General features: G+C 47.4%; 7 protein-coding genes and 1 non-coding gene across 12 annotated transcripts; 3 read left to right on the top strand and 5 right to left on the bottom strand.

The window, feature by feature from the left end:
• Window positions 1-668: 668 nt before the first annotated feature.
• On the bottom strand, window positions 669-3,312 carry E1B28_010492 (uncharacterized protein). Of its 3 annotated transcripts, XM_043155460.1 has the most exons (13): window positions 2,982-3,312; window positions 2,869-2,923; window positions 2,672-2,801; window positions 2,585-2,622; window positions 2,470-2,537; window positions 2,342-2,418; window positions 2,229-2,285; window positions 1,780-2,173; window positions 1,572-1,730; window positions 1,154-1,516; window positions 1,030-1,101; window positions 851-969; window positions 669-799 (listed from the first exon to the last, which is right to left on the bottom strand). In XM_043155460.1, the coding sequence occupies exons 1-12, from the start codon at window positions 2,992-2,994 to the stop codon at window positions 863-865; spliced, it is 1,533 nt and encodes a 510-aa protein (XP_043007928.1). In that variant the 5' UTR covers window positions 2,995-3,312; the 3' UTR covers window positions 669-799; window positions 851-862. The 3 variants fall into 3 exon arrangements, with proteins under 3 accessions (XP_043007928.1, XP_043007930.1, XP_043007929.1); XM_043155462.1 differs by having other exon boundaries at window positions 851-1,101; XM_043155461.1 differs by having other exon boundaries at window positions 2,672-2,923.
• Window positions 3,313-3,842: 530 nt separating this feature from the next.
• On the bottom strand, window positions 3,843-6,508 carry E1B28_010493 (uncharacterized protein). Of its 2 annotated transcripts, XM_043155463.1 has the most exons (13): window positions 5,883-6,508; window positions 5,782-5,825; window positions 5,681-5,720; window positions 5,446-5,624; window positions 5,277-5,393; window positions 5,213-5,222; window positions 5,133-5,155; window positions 4,996-5,078; window positions 4,765-4,937; window positions 4,638-4,702; window positions 4,577-4,585; window positions 4,323-4,517; window positions 3,843-4,246 (listed from the first exon to the last, which is right to left on the bottom strand). In XM_043155463.1, exons 1-13 carry the CDS (start codon window positions 6,354-6,356, stop codon window positions 4,069-4,071), a joined length of 1,590 nt encoding a protein of 529 aa, XP_043007931.1. In that variant the 5' UTR covers window positions 6,357-6,508; the 3' UTR covers window positions 3,843-4,068. The 2 variants fall into 2 exon arrangements, with proteins under 2 accessions (XP_043007931.1, XP_043007932.1); XM_043155464.1 differs by having other exon boundaries at window positions 3,843-4,517.
• Window positions 6,509-6,558: 50 nt separating this feature from the next.
• Window positions 6,559-7,545, top strand: E1B28_010494 (uncharacterized protein). Its single transcript, XM_043155465.1, has 3 exons — window positions 6,559-6,825; window positions 6,887-6,962; window positions 7,026-7,545. The coding sequence occupies exons 1-3, from the start codon at window positions 6,576-6,578 to the stop codon at window positions 7,345-7,347; spliced, it is 648 nt and encodes a 215-aa protein (XP_043007933.1). The 5' UTR covers window positions 6,559-6,575; the 3' UTR covers window positions 7,348-7,545.
• Window positions 7,546-8,056: 511 nt separating this feature from the next.
• E1B28_010495 (uncharacterized protein) lies at window positions 8,057-8,248 on the bottom strand (the record flags this gene model as incomplete). The annotated part of the gene is made up of 1 exon (XM_043155466.1): window positions 8,057-8,248. One exon carries the CDS (start codon window positions 8,246-8,248, stop codon window positions 8,057-8,059), a length of 192 nt encoding a protein of 63 aa, XP_043007934.1.
• Window positions 8,249-9,882: 1,634 nt separating this feature from the next.
• Window positions 9,883-13,183, top strand: E1B28_010496 (uncharacterized protein). Its single transcript, XM_043155467.1, has 4 exons — window positions 9,883-10,057; window positions 10,128-10,291; window positions 10,342-11,855; window positions 11,910-13,183. Exons 1-4 carry the CDS (start codon window positions 9,981-9,983, stop codon window positions 12,900-12,902), a joined length of 2,748 nt encoding a protein of 915 aa, XP_043007935.1. The 5' UTR covers window positions 9,883-9,980; the 3' UTR covers window positions 12,903-13,183.
• On the bottom strand, window positions 13,184-15,638 carry E1B28_010497 (uncharacterized protein). The gene is made up of 12 exons (XM_043155468.1): window positions 15,166-15,638; window positions 15,008-15,112; window positions 14,885-14,951; window positions 14,649-14,829; window positions 14,584-14,601; window positions 14,454-14,528; window positions 14,216-14,399; window positions 14,095-14,158; window positions 13,974-14,038; window positions 13,533-13,915; window positions 13,304-13,470; window positions 13,184-13,250 (listed from the first exon to the last, which is right to left on the bottom strand). Exons 1-12 carry the CDS (start codon window positions 15,435-15,437, stop codon window positions 13,218-13,220), a joined length of 1,614 nt encoding a protein of 537 aa, XP_043007936.1. The 5' UTR covers window positions 15,438-15,638; the 3' UTR covers window positions 13,184-13,217.
• A 69-nt stretch (window positions 15,639-15,707) lies between these two features.
• E1B28_010498 (uncharacterized protein) lies at window positions 15,708-18,312 on the top strand. Of its 2 annotated transcripts, XM_043155469.1 has the most exons (13): window positions 15,708-15,856; window positions 15,919-16,120; window positions 16,174-16,258; window positions 16,324-16,417; window positions 16,469-16,545; window positions 16,596-16,820; window positions 16,873-16,983; window positions 17,036-17,089; window positions 17,155-17,402; window positions 17,457-17,515; window positions 17,577-17,723; window positions 17,786-17,988; window positions 18,044-18,312. In XM_043155469.1, the coding sequence occupies exons 2-13, from the start codon at window positions 15,986-15,988 to the stop codon at window positions 18,157-18,159; spliced, it is 1,554 nt and encodes a 517-aa protein (XP_043007937.1). In that variant the 5' UTR covers window positions 15,708-15,856; window positions 15,919-15,985; the 3' UTR covers window positions 18,160-18,312. The 2 variants fall into 2 exon arrangements, with proteins under 2 accessions (XP_043007937.1, XP_043007938.1); XM_043155470.1 differs by having other exon boundaries at window positions 17,457-17,723.
• A 2,143-nt stretch (window positions 18,313-20,455) lies between these two features.
• Window positions 20,456-20,556, bottom strand: E1B28_010499. The gene has a single exon. It is a non-coding gene; the product is annotated as a tRNA-Pro (tRNA).
• Between the last annotated feature and the right edge of the window lie 99 nt (window positions 20,557-20,655).

Here is a 20,655-nt window from a genome sequence, read left to right on the forward strand (position 1 = left end):
TCAGCGAAGCTTAAGAAACAACCGTACTGCCCCCACGATGTATGAACTTGTTTATGTCCTTCTCAGAACCTTTCCCTCATTTTGGTTATAGGTCCACACCCAACGCCGGCTCCGGATGGCAAAAATGACGCTGAATCAAAGAGGAGGTTCACGGGGATTTTGTATGGGAAGTTATGTCGATACTACGAGTACAGGGTATTCGTCGGGGATGGTCAACCTTTTCTACTCCAAACAATCTCCTGTTCAGATGTCCATAATAGGCCCGCAATCCGTCCGTTCCAACATAATAAAGTAGCCAAATCTCAACGAGAAGTGGTCATACATATCGTGTATGTCCCCTGGGCCCAGGCGATCGAGCCTAGATTTTGTGCCTCATCTTTCATGGCTTCTGCGGTATCACAGGATGGTTTTCCAACCACCGGTACAAGAACGTTTGTGTCTTGAAACTGGACCAACCGCTCAACCGCGTCTTTTGCTCCGAGTTGGCCTTCCAGAAATAATCGCAATCGTGAACGTTTGAATCTTGGCAGTCCCATGGAACATAGCGACAACGTACGAGCATAGAGCAGGTCATCTTACACTGGCACTACTCCCCTCTAGTACCTACTATCCAGACCAAATCCATTATCTGCCTTGATTTGCCTGGGGATCACGGTGGAATCCGAACATTTACCGCAAAAATGCATGTTTCAACTACGGTTACATACTACTTCGGAGTGGGGACATATTCATATTCACATGTAATTGAAGTATCCGAGTCCGAGCAATTCGTCATTCAACGGGATTATGATTTGCATCACTGGGTAGAGAGTTATGTAGATCAAACAGTTACGAGTTCCAATACACGTACGTAGGTATACTGTCAATCTGAAATTTCGACTATGGATGCTTGTTCGATACGACCCGCTTGGAATTCAATGTGTGAATTTGGTTCAGGAGCTTTCGATTGTTTGCCCTCTCCGGACAAGTCTGTGGTGGTAGAGAAGAATCTGAGTGGTCATGGAGAAGGATGCACAATGACTTCTTGACCTTTAATTGCCTTTTCTTTCCCAGACATGATAGTGTTTAGCGAAGTTTGGATTTTGGCAGCATGAGGGTCACCTGGGGGTAGATGTTAGGAGCAGTTTCAATATCAAGAATTCAAATCTCTTACCTTTGACTAGAATCGGATACCCATGCTCATTGGCAAACTGTTGACCGCCAAGGTCATACTTGGTATGAAGATACTCCTCAGCTGCCTCATACACCAACTTTGTCCAATATGACCCGACAAATGTCTTTACTTCCAGGTTTGGGATTCCATACTTCTCCCAGTCCTCTTCTGGTATCTCCATCCTCCCACGACAGTCAAAGGACCAGTAAAACAATCGGGCGTTTGGTGGCCAGCAAAGGCAGGGCATGTTGTCGATCCAATCGGGGGAAAGAGGCGGGACATGTAGGTATTTCGGTGGATTGCAACTTGACAGATCAGATGTGAAGGTGCCGGCGAGTACAAAGTCAAGCTCATCAATGAATACTGAAATATAATGCGTGTTAGTAGTGAAGACTATATAGCTATACCAATTTCATACACAAGTCTTCGGGATCACCGGGATGAAGATTAAATGACTGCGCAAGGAAGGCAGTCTGGAGTCGCTGGCAATAATCCTCTGATAGTCGTAATGAGAAATGAACATTCAATTTCCATTTATTGTTATTCTTCACGAAAGTGAGATCAACTAGCGAAGGGACTGTAAAATGGTTAGAACGGGGAAATGACTCTGAAAAAGGTGGGATGACCTGATTTCGAATACTTGGCAACGACATCGTGAGTACCGATAGGAGCTTCACAGGACCACACAGGAGATGGGATGGACGGAAAGTATGCGAGGATTCCAGGTTCCTCGAGGTCAACAACAGTGCCAAATGTTAGGATGTTATGATGGCGGAGCTTCCGTGGTGTATTACTTGCACATGACGAAAGCAGCTGTAAGAAGTCTGGAACAGCGCGGATGACCTTGTTGGAATCGATCCCGTTGGAATCGAGCAGTGGATTGCAATTGCGTGAAAGTGGGGGCGGTTGAACTAAGTAGAGTCCAGGTTCGTCTTCGTCGGAGAGTGTCAAGCTTATGACGTCATACTGGAATGAACCAGTCCTCGAATTGAATGTCCAATACGAAGCGTCATCCGAGACCTGATTGAAGCTATATCCAGACTTTAGACTGCAGGGGGCGTTACAGAGAGCTTACCGGAATTGACAATTTCTGGAAAGCTGCGTCTTCTAGTATGTCGATAATTGAATTCCACTAAACACGGGATGAGCTTCAAAAGATAAACAATTATTGAGGGTGGACATCCGCACAAATTTGCAGAACAGGTAGGAATATACAATTGGTGTCTTCTTGTATTGTTCCATGAAAATCCACCCATCGACGACCGCTAGATGATGCAAATCAGTATTTACAATGTAAAGACAGTAACAAAACACACCGTCGTGGTATATCAATGTTGGTATCGGTGACCGACCCACTCCAAACAGTTGTGTGAGGCAAACTCGCCTTGAATCGAATAAGAAATGTAGCCAAAGATAGATACCAAAGCTCACCGTTGAGAAAGAGCAGTTTCATAAAGTGGCTCCAATACCTAGCCCGATATGTCAACCTCAGCATCTCCATGAACCAACAATTCTTACCCTCTGTATCTTCTCAACATCTCCATTGTCCTCGGGCTCAAGTGAAACGACCGTAAACCGTCGATCTCCAAAGCCAGGAATAATTTCCGCACTTTGTGTCCTTTTCCGGATCTTCACAAAACTTTTCACTCTGTTTCGAAATGGGTTCGTGGACTTCAGTTTGACCGAAACATAAACTGTCTCCGAGGACACCTCACGCAGAACGAGTACATCGCACATGTCTATCCGTCTGAGCCTTTGTCCGCTGCCACGCTAGTGCTACATGTAAGCCACAACGAGAATCATGATCCATGACTGTACGTCTACGCACCAAAGTAAGCCATTGGTCGTCCTCCCTCCGAGAGCTCGAAATTCCAAGTTCGGGTACCGTGCGTGCTGGCGCTGAATAGTTGTTGATTGTGACCATATTTGCATTCGCAAATAACGGATTGCCAGAGAAATGTATCTTGGATGAACCCTCAAAAAAGTGACCTGAAGACATCGTTGGGCGAGTTCAAGGTGATGGCGAGAGGGAAAGGATGAGAAAACTGTGCATGTTCATCGATTGCCTGTGCTCGGCGTGCATGCATGCTGTCAACCATGGGAACTTTGAACAGCGCTAGCACTCCAGGGGCTTTGAGCGGCAAGATGAACAAACTCTCAGACGCGCGCAGAACTATCAAAATCCCCTGTGATAATTGAAATCCACATTAACGCGACTCATCATCCAAAGGCACCTCAGACCTCTGACGATTCAGTCGAGCAGCCCTGTACCTCTTGCTTTGGGCAGATTGTCCCGGACTGTCACTTAGGTTTGCCTTCTCAACTGCACTGACAGTCTGGGTTTGCGTGTCTTCTGGGACTCTGCCGTCCTCTCAAATACTGTGTCTCACTGGTTTTAAAGGAGGCTGTATTCAGAGTTCGTCTAACTCTGTTGTCTCCCCTTCTTAAGCTCTCATGGTTACGGATTTCCAATTTCCACACACTTCGATCTGCCTGTGCTCTCATGATCATATGCATTGTCCAGAACCAACAGAGTTCTTTTTATCATGTCTTGCGCTTCTAAACTTATCTGGGGGCCAGCTCGAGTGACCAGATTGGCTTCAGCGAAGCTTAGAAACAACCAAATTGCCCCCTACGATGTATGAACTTGCTCATGTCCTTCTCGGAACCCTTCCTCCGGATGGTAAATATGACGCTGATTCAAAGAGGAGGTTCATAGGGATTTCGTATGGGAAGCGATGTCGATATTACAGGGTATTCGTCGGGGATAGTCATCTTTTCTACTCCAAAAAAATCACCTGTCTAGATGTCCGTAATAGACCCGCAATCCGTCATAGTAAAGTAGCCAAATCTCAACGAGAAGTGGTCGTACATATCGTGTATACCCCAGCCAATCGTGCCTAGTGCTCCACCCTTCATGGCTTCTGCGGCATCACAGGATACTTTTCCAACCACCGGTACAAGAACGTTTGTGTCTTGAATCCGGACCAATCGCTCGACCGCATCTTCTGCTCCGAGTAGGCCTTCCAGTCAACCGAGAAATAATCCTGAATGCGTTGCGTGAGTGCTTCCTTCGTCATATCCGGTGGTGTACTGTAAAGTCAAATATGCACGTCAGACATCCGATGGTAGTTCCCGCCGAGACAGAAAAAAAAGGTTTGAAACGAACTAAGGTTCTATGGGAGTATTCACAGCCGTCATGATGGTTTCGACAATATCGTCTATCGGACCTTCAGAGTTAACTGTGTAAACATACGGAGGACCAATATCTGCCGCTGGTCCATGTTGATGATCACCGCACCAAGTCGAGTCTCCAGGTTGGGCTGGGCATTTCGTTCCTTTGTAAGGGAGTATAACAGGGACTCTGAACAGCTCGTTTGTAAATCAGAATCGCAGGTTGAATCAAAAAAAAAGTGGCTTTACCCGCGGCAGCTATTCAAGAAGGCGATCAGGCTGTGTAGCTTTGATAGTATGCAGTACTCACAGGCTTGCAAATGGGCTGGGAGACACTCTCGGCCGCCCGATACCTAGAAGTGCTTTCGCAGATCCCTGTTTGCATTACGCACCATAGGCATGAAATCGTATCTAAGTTTTGAGAAGCGGGCCCATACCAATAACACATCATAGGCATGTCTTTCCATCGGTCCAATCAGAGTGAGGGCCTCGGGAACAGGATATCCCTCCTCAGAATTGGAAACGGATATCAGATTGTATCCTGTTTTATTCTTGATGACAGGCCAGACAGAGGGTTCGAGAAAAGTCCAGCGATGGAAATATTCTGAACCTGCAGAACGGGATTGAATTTCGGAGAGGGATTAGGAAAGTGAGATTATACAACGTACGTTTCGCCAGTATCAGGACTTGATCTTTTCGTTCAGAATGGGGAATGAAAGGGAGGTCTTGACACCCAGTATAATGGTAACCTCTTTTGAGGTCACTGAGTGAGCGGTGCCAACGTTAATCAACCGAAGGAACGTACAGATAGAAATGCTGGTCGGGCATCTTTGGGCAGATCATTTGATTTCTATGTAACACGTTAAAGACTTCAAGACAACATACCCTATAGGGACTATCCGGAGTTTAGAGTTCTCGAAATGTGTGGATGATGTTACACGGTACTCACACAAGATTCCATTCACCCCCCAAGGGATTGAACGACCAAGGTTCCGGAGGTGCAAGGAAATTTTGCCATCCTCGAGGGCTTCCCCAAAACGTGAAAGTGAACAGTTTCCAAGGTGGTCTATCTGTGGCATGAGGGTGTGGATGATTGGAACATAGAACATGAAACCTACATCCCATCCGGATTCTCGGTGCTTTGTATGCATGAGATAGTATCGTTGAAACACCAAATGACATGGTTATCGGTCGACCATACGTGGGTAACGACATCCCCGTATTTCTTGTACATTTTGCCGAGGTTTTCGTATTCGGTATAGAGCAAAAACTGATTGTTCTCTCGGAATGAATTGATCTGGATGCTGTTTCAATGAAATTTGCTTATTTGAAGCAAGAAACAATGACAATCACCAAAGACTCTAGCCAAATGACCTCGCCTGTCGTAGAACAGCTGCAAATCACCAGGATGGTGGGAATCAGATCAAGTCAACGGGTTTGAGAGGATAACCCACACTGTCATTGCACATGGGACGTATCCGTACGTGGATAGGACGACCTACGGATACTGCGTAAGATTGAAGATACTAAATTTCAAAGAGTAGTGATAACACACCTTGGGTTGCGCGTTCTCGACTTCCAGCCAGTATTTCTTCAGTGCCTCAAGCTGCTTCACATTCCAATTGCGAAAGTTCTCAATCTCCCCAGCAATCACCTCATCGATTCTCCCGAGGTGACTTTCGCGCGTGGTTTCAATTTCCTCCTGGTCTAGAGGGGGAAGTATTGCATATGTAACGTGGTTATTGTCGACAGTGGTAGGTTTCGGGGGAGAACTAGTAGTAGTCGGGTCGGCTGTTGATACGGAATGCGAGCTTTCCAAGGAGAAGTTCAGCGCAGGTGATGAGGAAGGATCAACGTAGCTCGTGTCAGTCTCAGGAGGATTAAAGGAGACAACGCGGTATCGTTGCAGCTCGGATCCGCCGTGGTAAAGAACAAAGCCGAGGACAACTCCCAGTATAAGAATACCGATAATCCGTCGGTACCAATCTCTCCTAACTGGTCTCTTCGAGACCAACGGCAGGACACTCATCGGACTGGAGCGTGATGACGGGTGAGTGACAAGATGAATGAATACATATCAACAGTTCATGTCGACCTGTCGGTGTATTGAGTTGAACAGTCGCGTTTCTCACAGTCGGTGCTGTCCTGTGAAATTCGAGCCGTGGGCGATGCAAAATCCTGGGTGCGTAATGTCGCCGCGACACAAAACTTAGGTAATATATACACCTGCACTAAACACCAAACGCCCATGTCCAGGTTTCTTCGGCTCAAGAATATCCCTCTCTCCATCATATTCCTCTTGCAAACAGCGTCATTAGCATGGGGACAGGCTTCGCAGGCTCCTCCTACGTCCTTTGGAAGCGATAGCATCACTGGAAGTGTTACTGGAACCGCAATCTCAGGATCAAGCAGTGTCCTCTCCTCGAGTTCCATGTCCTCCAACGCAACCCCGACCAGAAGTGCCGATTTACCCAGCTTGAGCGGAGTCTCATCATGTGGTACGTTTTATCAATGAATAACTGCGAGCCAAGTTTCAACTCTTGTGCTTTTTACCGCCAGTGTCGAATGCCTTCCAACTCTCGGTGTCGGACCTGAATTGCTCGAGCGTAGCGCAACCGACCTGTTATTGCCAAAAGTGAGTCATTAGGGTCATTACCTTTCTGAATCGTTGACGAATTTTGGTCCTCTCAAAATGTAGCCTTTCATTCCCGAATGCACTCATTAAGCGCATCTCCGAAGGATGTCCAAATGAACTGGCTACCGCCGAGGGATTAGTTCAGAGATTCTGCGCCGTCGCTAGTACATCTCTCTCATTCCCGATTTCTACTCTTCCCACAAGCACATCTCCTTCCTCCACCCAACCTACATCTCCTTCCTCCAATCAGCCTACATCCCAACCACCCCCCACATCTTCATCCACTACCGGAAACAATGGTGTCCACTCCCTTTTCAATCCTGACGCCGTCCTTGGACTGGTGACCGCAGTTTTCACGGCGATGCTCGGTTCCTTCTACGTTTGAACTCCTTTTCTCCACCCGAACTACATGTGCCTGTTCGCTTCTAACGGACTTGGTACAAGCGCTTTAACTCCCGGAGCACATAGTTTCTTACAGCATACTTATATAATGGGCTTTTCCTTTATATAATTATAACTCATTTCTCAATGTACTTTGGCCAGATAATACCACGGTTTGCAACTGAAAACGGTCTCGTTCGACTCCATTAACGATAATGTGCATTTCGGTCGTCTATGACTACAACAGGCTGTGACATTAATCCAGAACCCGAATCAAAAACAAAGAAGAACGAAGAGGAAAATAAGAAATAAAAATTTGTATGTGCCAATTACTGTACAATGACGATAGATGGAAGCAAGAAGAGAAAAAAAGAAATTAAGGATAGTGTGCGTCCATGGTGGTGAAGTCCAGCTTTAAAGCGTGTTCTTATAGGAGAATGATGAATCAGAATACAACGAATGGCCCAAACGTAAATAGTAAAAGAAGTTCAAATGATTTTCTCCGGTGGACATTAGTTGAGACCTCAACCGGGAATTATGGAAAGGGTAACCGTCGGCAGATGATTATGCGAAGATGTGGTATCTCGCATGAGATTTGATTGATTTATGAATTTCAAAACGTGTGTGTGCGCGACGAGGCTGAAGATCGTCATTAACTTCTTGTTCCCAAGGTAAAGAGAGAAAGAATCATTCACAGACCATTGCAGATGCTATCATGCGATGACGCAGTAATTACTTCCACCACTGGTGGTGTCCTCCTCGTCTACAAGAGGCGGAAGATCCTCCAGTGACGAGGATTGTGACTTTGCGACGGTGGGGGCGTCGGGGAGAGTAGAGGTGACATCGTACTCGGAGGAGCCGATCGAGAAGAGAGAAGAGAAGCTGAGGGTGGAGAAAGCGTCCATTTGTCTCGCTAGGTAGATATCGGAAGAGTAAGATGGAGGTTCTGTTTGCAGGATCTGTGGGTAGAGACAAAGTTTCTGGGGAGCAAACCTTACACTTGAGTTCTTTTATAGCTGGCTTAGGCCGGTCTGTGGAAAGACAATAAGTGTCTTAGTTTTGCGGCATGGGCGGGCGGTGCTAGCGGTACAAGACACAAAAAGAGGGAATGAATGTGAATTTGTACCCGTGAACGCTTATTGTAATGCGTGGCAGCGAGGGCAGTTTGTCGGAAAGGTTGAAAGACAATAAGGGTGATCCGAAAGCGCGTCTACGTAGGATCTCCGATGTCAAACGAATTGGTAACACGTTACTGCTTATTGTGATGCGCGACAGAAAGCAGGAACTTGGTTGTAAAGGCTTCGCAGAGGGTGGAAAGACAATAAGAGTGATCAGAAAGCGGATCCACGTGGGTTTACACCTTCAAGGTGCAATTTACTTGGTCTATAGCCTGCACAACGCGTACAATATGAGAATGGATTCGTGATGGTCGATGGTGGAATGGAGATGAACAGCGAACTAGCACCTGCACAAAGCACAACAAGTCGGAGTAGGTGGCTGTGCACTCCCCGAACAGGCACCCCCCGGTTCCCAGACAACAAGACAATTAAATGCGTGTTTCAGCTTGATAATTGATATCCGAGTTCACTACCAAGGTCATCTTTGACGGCCTAGTCGTGGCGCGAATCGTAGCGAAGAAGGAAAGGAAGCGCATGGAGTGAAGGAGATAGTCTATAGATAGCATAAGTAGGGGTCGCAATATCCAACCTACACGGATTTTGGGAGGAAGAGCGAAGTTCAGCAGGGGAATGAAATTTAGATCGATCGCGGGTTGTTCTGGGCAGGAGACAACAATAAGGATGGGGAAACCTTGGTCCCTGGCCAGGCCTGGCAGTGGGATCTGATCCCGAAATCCGCATGTAAGGGTTTGCTGTTATCCATCCATGGATTTATCAGCAAGCTCTTGCGACTACTAGGTACTGATTCTGGGGAAGAAGGATCGCGCGAGTGACCGAGTGACCTTTCCGCTCCGACCTGCGGCTATTTGACAGGTTGCACCACGAGCATACTGCGAAACGTACTGGCCCAGCAGCAGTAGCATGAAGATGAGACGTTGAGGATGCATTCATGGTACATCCTACACTAACGTTTGTTCATGAAGGCAGAAATATCTGGGAAAAACCTAAACGAGAAGCCTTCTATAGAGGTGGGTTTGCGAATGATGACGGGTAATCGGAGTTGCATGTGAATGATTAAGTAGTGTCAAATCTTCCTGCCGCCTTGAATTGAAGCCTAAAGCCACCCAGCCCAGGGAATCGAGGTGTCAATTCTCAAGTTAAATATGTCCCTTGAATACAACAGTCAATTGTAAAGTGAAAGGTGGTATTGAGAAGACATACTGTCCTCCGAATGTTGAAGACGCGCTTCTATAGCGAACTTAAATTCCCATCAGCTCGTTGTCTTGACCAGTGACTCTGATCAAGTACGACGGTGTTGCCTCCACTGAGTCTCGAGCGGCCGTCGCGTGACAGCAAAGCTGTGGAAGCCACGCACGTGCCTTTGTTTGTGAAGAGGCGTGTGAATTTGTGGAAATCGTCTTGGGAGTGACCTCACGCAGCCCTCGACAAACGCCTGCGCATTGACCACTTTGGCGTCGCAATCACCGTCAGCGACGGCGACCAAGCACTGTTCCTCACAATGGCCGAAATTGGAACCATATACAAAGGAAAAGTGACGAATAGATCATGGGCAGAGCTTCCGGAGGAGATCGTTCGGTGAGTTTTTCAATTTTCCTTCTTGGAGGCAGACGCGTAGCGGTGACTCAAATACGTATACTTTCTGCAGCATGATAGCAACGGATTATCTATTCATGATGTCCCGTACGACCTACATTCCAGAGCAATGGGAAGCACGTCTGTTCTGGTATAACAGAGTAGTGTACACCGCTATACGCGACGCAAAGACGATGGATATGTTGATGAACATCTGCCCTCAGTGGACCGTTGCCCGTGAGTATTACATTTTTATATCCAAGAAAGTAAGTTCTTATTCACCACAGTGGAGACCCATACATTTTGGAATCATGTAACGCACATCCTGGATCCTCAGGATATCTTTGTTCGTCGTCATCATGGGACTACACAACAGAACCCATACAACCTCTACCGCCACATTGCCTATCACTCTTGCCTCATATGCAGAATCAATTCTCCGCAAAACTCAAAAGGAGTGTTACTAGCGGACCGCCTTATCAACACCTTTCATTTGGGGAATTGTGGAATTTGTCGCGACCACAGAAGTCATCGCACGGCATTTTGTGGTTTATGTCTCCGAGAAGGGCAGCCCTACGAATTGGAAGCTGGCATAGATCGCGCATTAGCCGTGTTTTGCATGGCGAACGAAGACGATGAAATTTGGCCCGGAGTCGATGCTACATGTCGGGCATGTCGATCAGAGTGGTTGTGGAAAACCGCCTCTCAGCAGGCAAAACATAAAGACGCAGTGGGTGGAAGAAGGTTTCATATACAAGACTGGGAAGCGAGGACAGCAGTCGAGTGTTTCCTCGATCTCGGAGAGAGCACTATCCAAGAAGTGATCGCGCTTTGTCTGGAAAAGTTCTGGCTACAGACACATACCCGCCTGCCGGACATGATGTCACAAGCCTTGGCTGCCACTAGATTCGCTCACGCTGAGAACGAGGAAGAAATGGAGATGGAGCTTAACAGTGAAATTGACGAGGAAGACGAAGACGACATGGAGTTGCTCCAATTGACAGAAGAAGGCGGTGTAAAAGACCTGGCATTGGGCGATTGGGCGCGTCACAGGATTCTCGATGGCCACTGGCTCAGTCCCGCTGATCAGTGGTATGGGAACAAGTCATACTCAGTCAGAGCGATACATCCCTGTCCCTGGGCAATCGAGACGGGGCACGAACATAACGCGGAGAACGTTGTTACAGAAGAGGAAGATCACCCAAGCCGTACTATACTTCGTGAAGATATCCCCCCGACATTCCCGCTCTGTGAACTCGCGTATCACGCACACCGAAAACAACTACGTCTTGTGCTCCTGCCCGCAATGAAGAACTTTGTGCGCAAAATCGTCATCGAGTGTGCTGAAGACGGATGTGATCCAGTAATGCGTGCATCGAGGATGTCTATGGAAGACGTGATGCGGGAGCTCCGCGATGCATCTATGTGGCTCGACGGGGTTGATTGGCTTGAAAGAAGGAGGAATACTCGTCCTGACGAATCCAGTCGTACCAGATACGATGGAAGTGATGATCATGCGTCGTCTACAGATTCTAGCTCGGGCAAATCATCATCGGATGAATCCAACATTACGAGTCCCGTGTTATCCACCTCTACATTCCAGACAACGCCATCGCCGCCACCCCTTACCGAAGGCAAAGACCACGCAAAACGAGATGAGTCGTTGGCGCGGCGAGTAAGGCGCCCGGTCACAATCGCAGTTGCTCCAGTGCTGGATCCTCCTCGGCTTATTCACCCGATCCCATATGTTCCCATTACTGCTTCTCATCTTCCTGTATATAGTACTGATACTCTCAAACAAGTGAGTTTCTTTACCCTTGTCTGTTGCTTTTAGCTGACAGCATCTATGATATAGATTTGGCGGGAAGCTTGCTCTCCCCTTTATCACTGTCGATGCAAGCTCTGTGAACGTGCACAGGCCAATCAAGCCGCGCAGGCTGGCGCCGGCGCCAATCAGCGAGCTAACGCCAATAATGGTCGCACACCACCTGCTCAAGACCACAACCAAACGAGGACTGCACCGCCCACTCAAATACAGCTGCACGAAGTAATTGACGTCGATGCTGAGGAAGAAGAGGAAGTAGCATACGAGAGAAGCAACGAAGCTGAATATGATGATGAAGAGGACATCTCGGACCTATCTGATGTTCTTTCCGACCTGGATGATGACGATGATGCATTGTCTAGCGCTCGAAAACGCCATTACGCTCTCAACCGAAAACGAGTGTCAAGATCTCGTACGCACTCTCCGGAGGTTCCTCCTGCTCAATTGACAGCACACACCTTGAAACAACCATACCGGACGCCGAGCCCCTCCATTAGAAATGATTTCGATGCTTCGCCCTCTCGACCAAGAAAACGATCTTGCGACGATGTGGATTCTGGTTTGAATACTTCTTTCCCTCTGGATCTTAGTCAATACCATCATGGTGAACCTGGGACACCCCCTAAACGTCCTAGACGAGACGGGCCTGTTATGTCGTTGCCTGTACCAAAAATATCACACCAGCTTCGACCCTCGACCCTCTCACCTGGAAAGATGAAAAAAAGAGGTTCTCAAGAGATGGATGGTGCCGATTATGTCAGCAAAAGGTTGAAAGTGTCTGAAGATAGAGAGGAGGAAAGTGGAAGTGGGGACTCGCCACCACCGCGATCGACCACGTCGACGTCAGTAGGCGCGGAGGAGAGTGAGGATGACAACACTATACGCGTTGTTGGTGCAACGGGCATTGGTGTTACGGCCGACGCGATCCCTAGAGGTACAGCTTCGAGCAAGGGCGGTGGAATCGCTACACCGCCCGTAGAGCTCACCAAGAGAACAATAACGCCTCTCCCTGGTCGAGGATGACTACGTCTTGGTTGAACAATGTGGTCGGTTATTTAATGATTAGACGAGAATGGGTCATGAACCGACGCGAAATCTAATTTCTTTCTTCAAGTTCTGCTTTCGTTCGCCTTGGTTTCAAGAATTCACAAGTGTTTGCAAAAAGAAGAATTAATGTTGACTTTTTCTCATGTTCTGATGTCCCAATGCTTCCGTGACCCATTTCCTAGATTGACCATGATAATCGAAAAGGATTAATTTCGTCTTACTGTTCAACTTGCTTTTTGTACTGCTGTATATGTATATATTGTACTAAACTAAAGCTATGCTTGAGGTGGATCAACACGTCCAGGACCCGCAGTTAGGGAAAGTCTGGGAAACGGTGAGTGGACCTCGAGCTAAACATTCCCGAGGGCCTCACGCACCTGAGGATATATAGGCAATATCGTGTTCCAGTACGCGCAAGGTGCGTCGATAACAAAATGATCTCCTGCTTCTGCCATAGAAGTCGACTTGCCCAATATCGCCAGCGTTTTGGTATCGTTAGGATCGTACTTTTGCCATCCCGGAATACGAGGCCCAATGTTAGGATCTATACGTCCAAGCATTAACCTTCATCATTTTCGTGGTGGGAGACACCAGGAGCCAACATACCCTTGATAAAATTGACCCAAGCCTCCATCATCAAATCAGATATTCCAATTTCCTCGGGAGTAGCTTCCATAAATGGGGGCGACAAGACAATTGTCCTCCAAGTACCCATCACAAAACGAATATCAGATCCATGAAATGTCCCGATTCGAATTCCTCTAGAGTTGAGGTTGCTAGCAACGAGATCGAATCGGTATCGCCAGACAGGGAGATGTAAGGCTGTCGTCCTCCAATGGGCTAGATTGCTTGCGAGACAGAGCATGTGAGCATCCCGCCACATGGCTGCTGAAGCGTTGTAGGCGGTTGGGAATGCAGTTGAGGGGACGGGGTAGAGGAATTGAAGGGCGGAAAGGTTGGCAAATGGGAAATTGATATTGTTGCTTTTGCTGATTCGAGAGTAAGTACAGTAAACATGGACTCAGAGGGTGTAGAAATGGTACGTACCTGTATTGGGTGATATCGGATAGATACGCTGTTGGTTCTCCTTCTACGATGAGGGTTCCTTCATCCTGATGGACATTTCTGCTGCAGTACTCGGCTTTAGGTAGCAGGGAGCTGTACATACCTTGTTGGTACCAATCAGAACAGGGACTTGAGCAGTTCGTCGTTCCCGGGTTTGTTTGACATAGCTAAGCGAAGAGTATCCTTCGGTGAGCGGTAAGATATCGGAAGATGACCTATCTCACTCTTTAAAGATCGTGATGTTGTCTATAACAGGTTGGAACTGCGTTCCCGTAGCCAACAAAACTCGCTGCAGTTCCCCCCCAGAAATTTTACGCAGGCAGCTTAGCTCCCCCTGGCCAATGGGACAGCTCAAATTACTCGCGATAGTAGATAGCTGGTTATTCGGAGCCCACATAGGCTGTGAAGCTATTCGGGTTGAGATGCAATTCGAGACCGCGTTTGGGTAGAAGAGACACTTACTATCAGCACTTTGCATAATGGCACCCCGAATTATGGGATCGTTTGGGAATGCAGATAGGTACTGGTTGGTCATTTCTTGACAGAAAAGCTTGTATAGGATTGGAATTGCAAAGTTTGACGATTGACATACCGGCCCCAACAGACTCCCCTGCGAGATTGAATGAGTTTTGAGCTTCCAGTTGAGAGCATCCTTACCTCCCAAAACTATCTTTGCAGGATCACCGCCAAATTTTTCGATGTTATCGCGCACCCATTCCACAGCTGCACGAGTGTCCAGAAGACCGAAGTTCTGTGTCGTCCCAGCTTCCGCTATCTCGAGTGCATGAGGATATCCGAACAGGGAAAGTCGATAGTTATAGCTTGCGAAGATGATACCCTTAAGCTATGTGTAAGATGCTTGACAACGATTTTTTTTGAGCAAGATGACCAACCTTCGCAGCCTGATACGACCCGTCAATCTTTGGGTCCGATGAGGCACCACTGTCAAATCCTCCGCCGCTTGGAGAAGATTATTAAGTAGATGCGTTCACGCATCAGTATGGAAAGGAAATTACTGGGAATAGATGTAAACGGGCAACTTATGAGCATCAGGCGGTGCAATGATATTTATTCTCAAGCAGTCCTCGCTCTGAACTGATGTTCCATTTCCACCATCAATCCTATAATATTGAGCGTAAGATTAGACGGTATCCAATCGAGGATCAGTACGCACCTTCCCTGAAGACATGCTGGCCCATATGCTGTTGCATTATAAACTTTGTCAATTTCCAAGACCGGTTGTGGTGGCCTCCATCGATTCTCGAACGACGTGTCAGCTGCATATCGAATCCCCAACCACTTTTTCAAAGGGACATTGACTCCAGGAACCGATCTGTCCACATAGCCTGCGATTTTCCCAGAAGTCGTAGACACGATGAGCCCACCAAATGCAAGTTCCAGACCACAGAGTCCAAGATAAATACAGATGAGCGATTTGAGAACCATGAAGGAAAGGGAATGAGGCAAGAATGGGTAGCCTGATAACGTGGTTCATGGATGGAATTGAGTCGGAATGATTTCGGGTTCAAGCTTCAAAAATAGTGTTGTGTCCTTTCCTGATATTCACGGTGTATCGTTCGCGCTTTTATTGAGACGGGGCTAACTCTTCCTCTACCGTAGACGCAGTCTCAGATGGTGGGAAGGCAGTGGAAGGCTTCCGGTATGTCAAATAAGGCCAAGCACCGGACCGCGTTGTGTACGCTTATATACGCGTTACTGACTAGCGCACCCTCACCAGTTGGCAATATCTATGTCGTTGCACCCGAACCCAATGCGGAGGCGGGAAGAGAGGTTGTAGATGAGGATTTGGGGTCCTTACTTCTTTTTGGCTACGGTCCATATCGGAAAATTCATTAATCCTTCAAGTAAGTGCTTATTCAATGGGTTCCTTATATCATTCATACACATATATATATGCTCATACTAGTTTTGATGTCCAGTCTCAGTTTTTCGCACTTCTTTATTCCTCATTACTTTGCTCTTATTCAACGAACATGGAGGACAAAAACAAAGAATCGGAAGAGACAACTTTGCAGGATCCCGTGCACTTGAATGATCTCAAACGTGCCGACGACGACGTACTACTAGCGACATTGGGATACAAGAGCCAATTCAAGCGTGAATTTTCGGTATGTACTTAGTTTTAGAGTATCCGGACCATGAAACGCTAAGCAATGGTTAGCTTATTGAAACTGTAGCATTCGCATTCTCCATAATGGGCGTTGTTGCTGCGGTTTCTTCGACATTGTCTTTCGGATTGGTCGGTGGTGAATATTTCTTGCGATTGTGCTTCTTTGCCGCTCTGTCTGACGACGACCATTTCTTGACGCAGGAGGTCATGTTGGACTGGTGCTTGGGTGGCTCATACCATGTCTTTTTGTCTCTACGATAGCCTTATCTATGGCCGAGCTGACTTCTTCGATGCCGTACGACTATCATTTTCATTGGCTTCATTCAGTCCTTACCCGAAATTGCAGAACGAGCGCAGGTCTCTATTACTTTGCCGCAAAGCTTGCTCCTCCTGGATATGGTCCACTTGCCAGCTGGATTACTGGTGCGTACGCTCTATCCCATTGGATAACGTCCTTTTTAATATTCATTGAGGTTGGGCAAATATTACGGGGCAAATCGCCCTCGTGTGTTCAATCGACTTCACCTGCGCTGAAATGATCAGTACTGCTATCTCCGTTGGCTCAGATGGCACTGTCGTACTGTCTTCAGGCGCAACCTACGGCATCCTCCTGGCCATCCTATTCACGCATGGCATAGTTTGCTCTGCAGCAACCAAGACACTCGCTCGTCTCAATCTCATTTATGCTACAATTAATGGCAAGGCTGTTGTTAATTAGCCGACGCAGACTCGCACTTACATTTCTAGCAGTCGGTACCACGGTTGCTGCCATTATCGCGCTTCTGGTTCTTTCGGGGAATAAAAAAGTGTCTACAAGAGAAGCTTTTCTGGGATACCAGAATAGCTCTGGTTGGATGAACAGTAGGCATTACGTTGTCTTCCGATTATCGCCCAACCTCAGGTTGCTACTTAGACGGATGGGCGTTCTTACTCTCGTTCACGGCCCCAATGTGGACATTGACGGGGTGTACGCAACAATCGACCATTGAACAATTACTGGGAAAGTTCTGATACGAGTCTATACCCATTTAGATGACTCTGCAGCACACATATCAGAAGAAGTGGCTGGGGCCGCTCGTGTTGCACCGATCGCCATATTAGTTGGTGTTTCAGCTACCGCAAGCCTTGGATGGCTGCTCTTGATTGCAGTGTCCTTCGTCATCCCATCCATAAATGATGTTCTAGCGTCGGATCTGCCTTTACCAATGGGACAAGTGCTTTTGGATGTCCTTGGGAAACCTGGGATGTTGGCCATCTGGCCGTTCATTATCATCGTTCAGGCTCGTTCAGAAAGTTCTTTGGACACGAAATGCAACTCCTGATATCACTTATAGTACGTATCGGGTGCAGCACAGGGCGTGGACGCATCTCGAACTGTTTTTGCCTTCTCAAGGTTGTCCCACACGATTTTTCTCTATGATTTGCGCTATCTCTCAATCTAACCTACTTTACAGGGACAATGCATTGCCTGGCTCACGATGGTGGAAGAAAATTGACCAGGATTCACTGACTCCCGTGAATGCTGTGTGGTTTGTCATGGTCGCCTCGGGGATTTGTGGGGTAGTCGGATTCTCAGAAGCTGCATTCACTTCTCTTGCTGGGTAAGTCCATTCTTTTTTTATGTTGCTAGATAACGACTACCACTGAATTAAAAAATATTTAGAGCTTCAATAATGGGACTGTACACCTCATATACCGTTCCCATATTTCTGTCTGTGATCGGAGGGCGAAACCGCCTGGTCTCAGGCCCTTTCAGCCTTGGCAAATGGTCTAAGCCCATTGGAACGATTGCGGTCTCATGGGTTTCTTTCATTGTTGTGCTGTTGCTGTTCCCGTCAAGCCAGAATCCGGTGGCCGATAATATGAGTGAGTGTGTTTCTTGTCTTTCTTCGGAACCTTTCTGAACTGCGTCCGGAAACAGATTATGCGATAGTTATTGTTGGGGGTGTTGTTGTGTTTGCGAGTGCCTCGTGGGTGCTATCCGCACGGAAGTGGTTCGACGGACCCGTCAAAACCGTGCAAAAAATCGATATCTGACAAGGACGAGCAGCAGGCTGCATTAGCCTTATCATTAATCGTCGCGTCCCCGATATTCGGAATTAATTTTTGGCATTCAAAAGTAGTACCCCCTCAATCACGAGTTATGTACCCGAGTAGATGGTGAAAAATATATATAGAAGAAATGATCTGTACTCGAAGTTTCAGTCTCGAACCGTACTACCTAGCGGGGCGTTTGCCATGACCGTCAAGGCTTGGAAAGAGCCTGCCAGCGGTTTATTCAGGGTTCGTATCGTATGCAGGTGTTACCTCTACTATGCCAGCCGAGACTATATGAAGACGATATGAAGACCATCGCGGCCTCGAAGAGACGAGTGGTCCAGCCTCCTGTTTGTGGCGTTCCGGAGTTTTTTAATTATTCCATCGGTTCCTATAACATCAGATGTTAGTTTCCAAAATTGAACAGTGGGTTCACTTACCGATCGTGTCAATTTCGCGAGCTGTAATTCGAAGGAATTGTCATGTCATAGTCGTGCAGGCTCGACAACGTCGTTCGAATGGCACTGGGCTGCGTAACAAAAACCAACTAGGATCAAAGTATTCTCAAGGAAATAGAAAAGGAAGGGCGCGCTGCGCCGGAGAAGAAAGAACAAAGACACAATACTGATGACCCGTATCAACCCCTCCTAGCTGACCCAGGGCCAGTAGAAATAGGCGTCATGATTTATAGCTAGCAGCTTGATCGGAGGGTGGCCCGCGGAGATGTATTAACTAGCTTAGATCCTTTACAGTGCGAACGTCCCGAGATGAGATTCCATTGGATGACCGAGATCTGTCCGTAGGCGGAACGAAGTAGGGGGACAATGGCATGACGGTCACCATCAAGACCGATAACACGAGGATGGTGTTTTCCATCGATCGACAAGGGAACGTGAGGTTTGCCCGTCAAGGTGTGGTTGCCCAAAGATGGTAATGACTTGCGAAGAAGTGTCCTTCGATCTGCTTGAATGGTATATTCGTCGTCGTAGGGACTTCACAAGACCGTTAAGCGGTATGTTGATTCAGACGGCTTAGCTTCTAGAGCTACATTGTATCTTCCTTATAGCGCGAGGCGACGTGGACCAGCTCGAATATCAACTTGTGCAGAGGAGGATATGTGGGACGTTGGAAGAAAATTAAACATCGCGGTCTTGCCTTGACCTGGACGGGCATCAAATATCAATTTACCGTTGAATCTTTCTATCCCATTAGACTCACGAATAGCGCTCCCAAGAACGCAATGCCGATAACGATGCCTTGCTCCTTTCCGAGGTATTGTACCATTGAAAGCCTGGAAAACGCCCGAGAATACTGCATTTGCGGTCGGTCACTATCATGATGAAAATAGTACAACGAAGATCATGGCAGGGCTCGACGCAAGAAAGTCACACTTGACGTAGCCGAAAAGAACCTGATCATGAGCAGTGTGGTCCTGAGTGAACCAAAACAGTGCGAGAAGACTTCATGAGTGGGAAACACAATTCTGAGGGAAGTCTCTCCGTTTTACGACAATGACTGAGTAGCCAAAGGTACTAATACCTCGCACCCAGGTCCGAGATATTATGTGCCTTTCTCCTGAGCAAAAGTCATCTGTAATAAGTAACATCCGTCCGAGTCGCACTCTGAGTCTGATCGGACGCAGTGAGGACGGCGGGGTTGTCCGTTCCGAGAAGATAAACGACCTTCTCTGTCGCATCACCTCGAGATTATCTGAGGATCACGCAAAGGTTTCATTGGCCTGGCTTGATTGGGGAGACGGATGGGGCAAGCCAAGATCTTAGCGAATAATCGTTGTCCGATGTGGAAGAGAAACTTTGGCCTTGAATTGAAATTTGGACCAGGTTCTTCAGAAGTGAGTCGGATTTTATCCAGTTTTACGGTTGGATGGCAGAAGCAAGCGAGAGACCTACACTCTTGACGAGCGTCTTGGTCAAGATTATAGCACGTGGTCATGCGTTGCTTATCGTTTTTTCACGTGGTTTCAGCGGCGATGGCTAGCCATAGCCTGGCGATTGGGTCCACTGATGGTTTTTTCTTCGGGGGATGTAGCTGGCGAGGGATGATTTCAAAAGCCTGCTTTTTCCTGTGTAGTATGATCGTGGAAACTCAAGTTTTTACCGGCAGCCTCCCGACCTTCAAAGCTTCAACGATGGATCAGTGAACCTATCAGCGCATCAGCTTTTTTCGGGATCGCGTAGTATTTTCGCGTTGTGGGAGGTCAATAATAATATTCCACCCGAACAGGCTCTTCAACTAGAAGTCGTCAGAAAAAATTCATAATGTCCATCCAGCCGATGGGCCTGACCGGGAATTGAACCCGGGACCTCTCCCATTTTTCCACTTTCGTGGGGATTACAACAACCCGAAGGGAGAATCATACTACTAGACCATCAGGCCGTTCTAGAGCTTCTAGAAGGTAGCCCATGGCCAGTAAAACATCGACCCATTGTTCCTCGCGATCGCCAACTTTTTTTGGAAATTCTCCGCCAACTCGTT

Source organism: Marasmius oreades, chromosome 6, assembly GCF_018924745.1.
Source record: "Marasmius oreades isolate 03SP1 chromosome 6, whole genome shotgun sequence".
NCBI classification, from domain to species: domain Eukaryota; kingdom Fungi; phylum Basidiomycota; class Agaricomycetes; order Agaricales; family Marasmiaceae; genus Marasmius; species Marasmius oreades.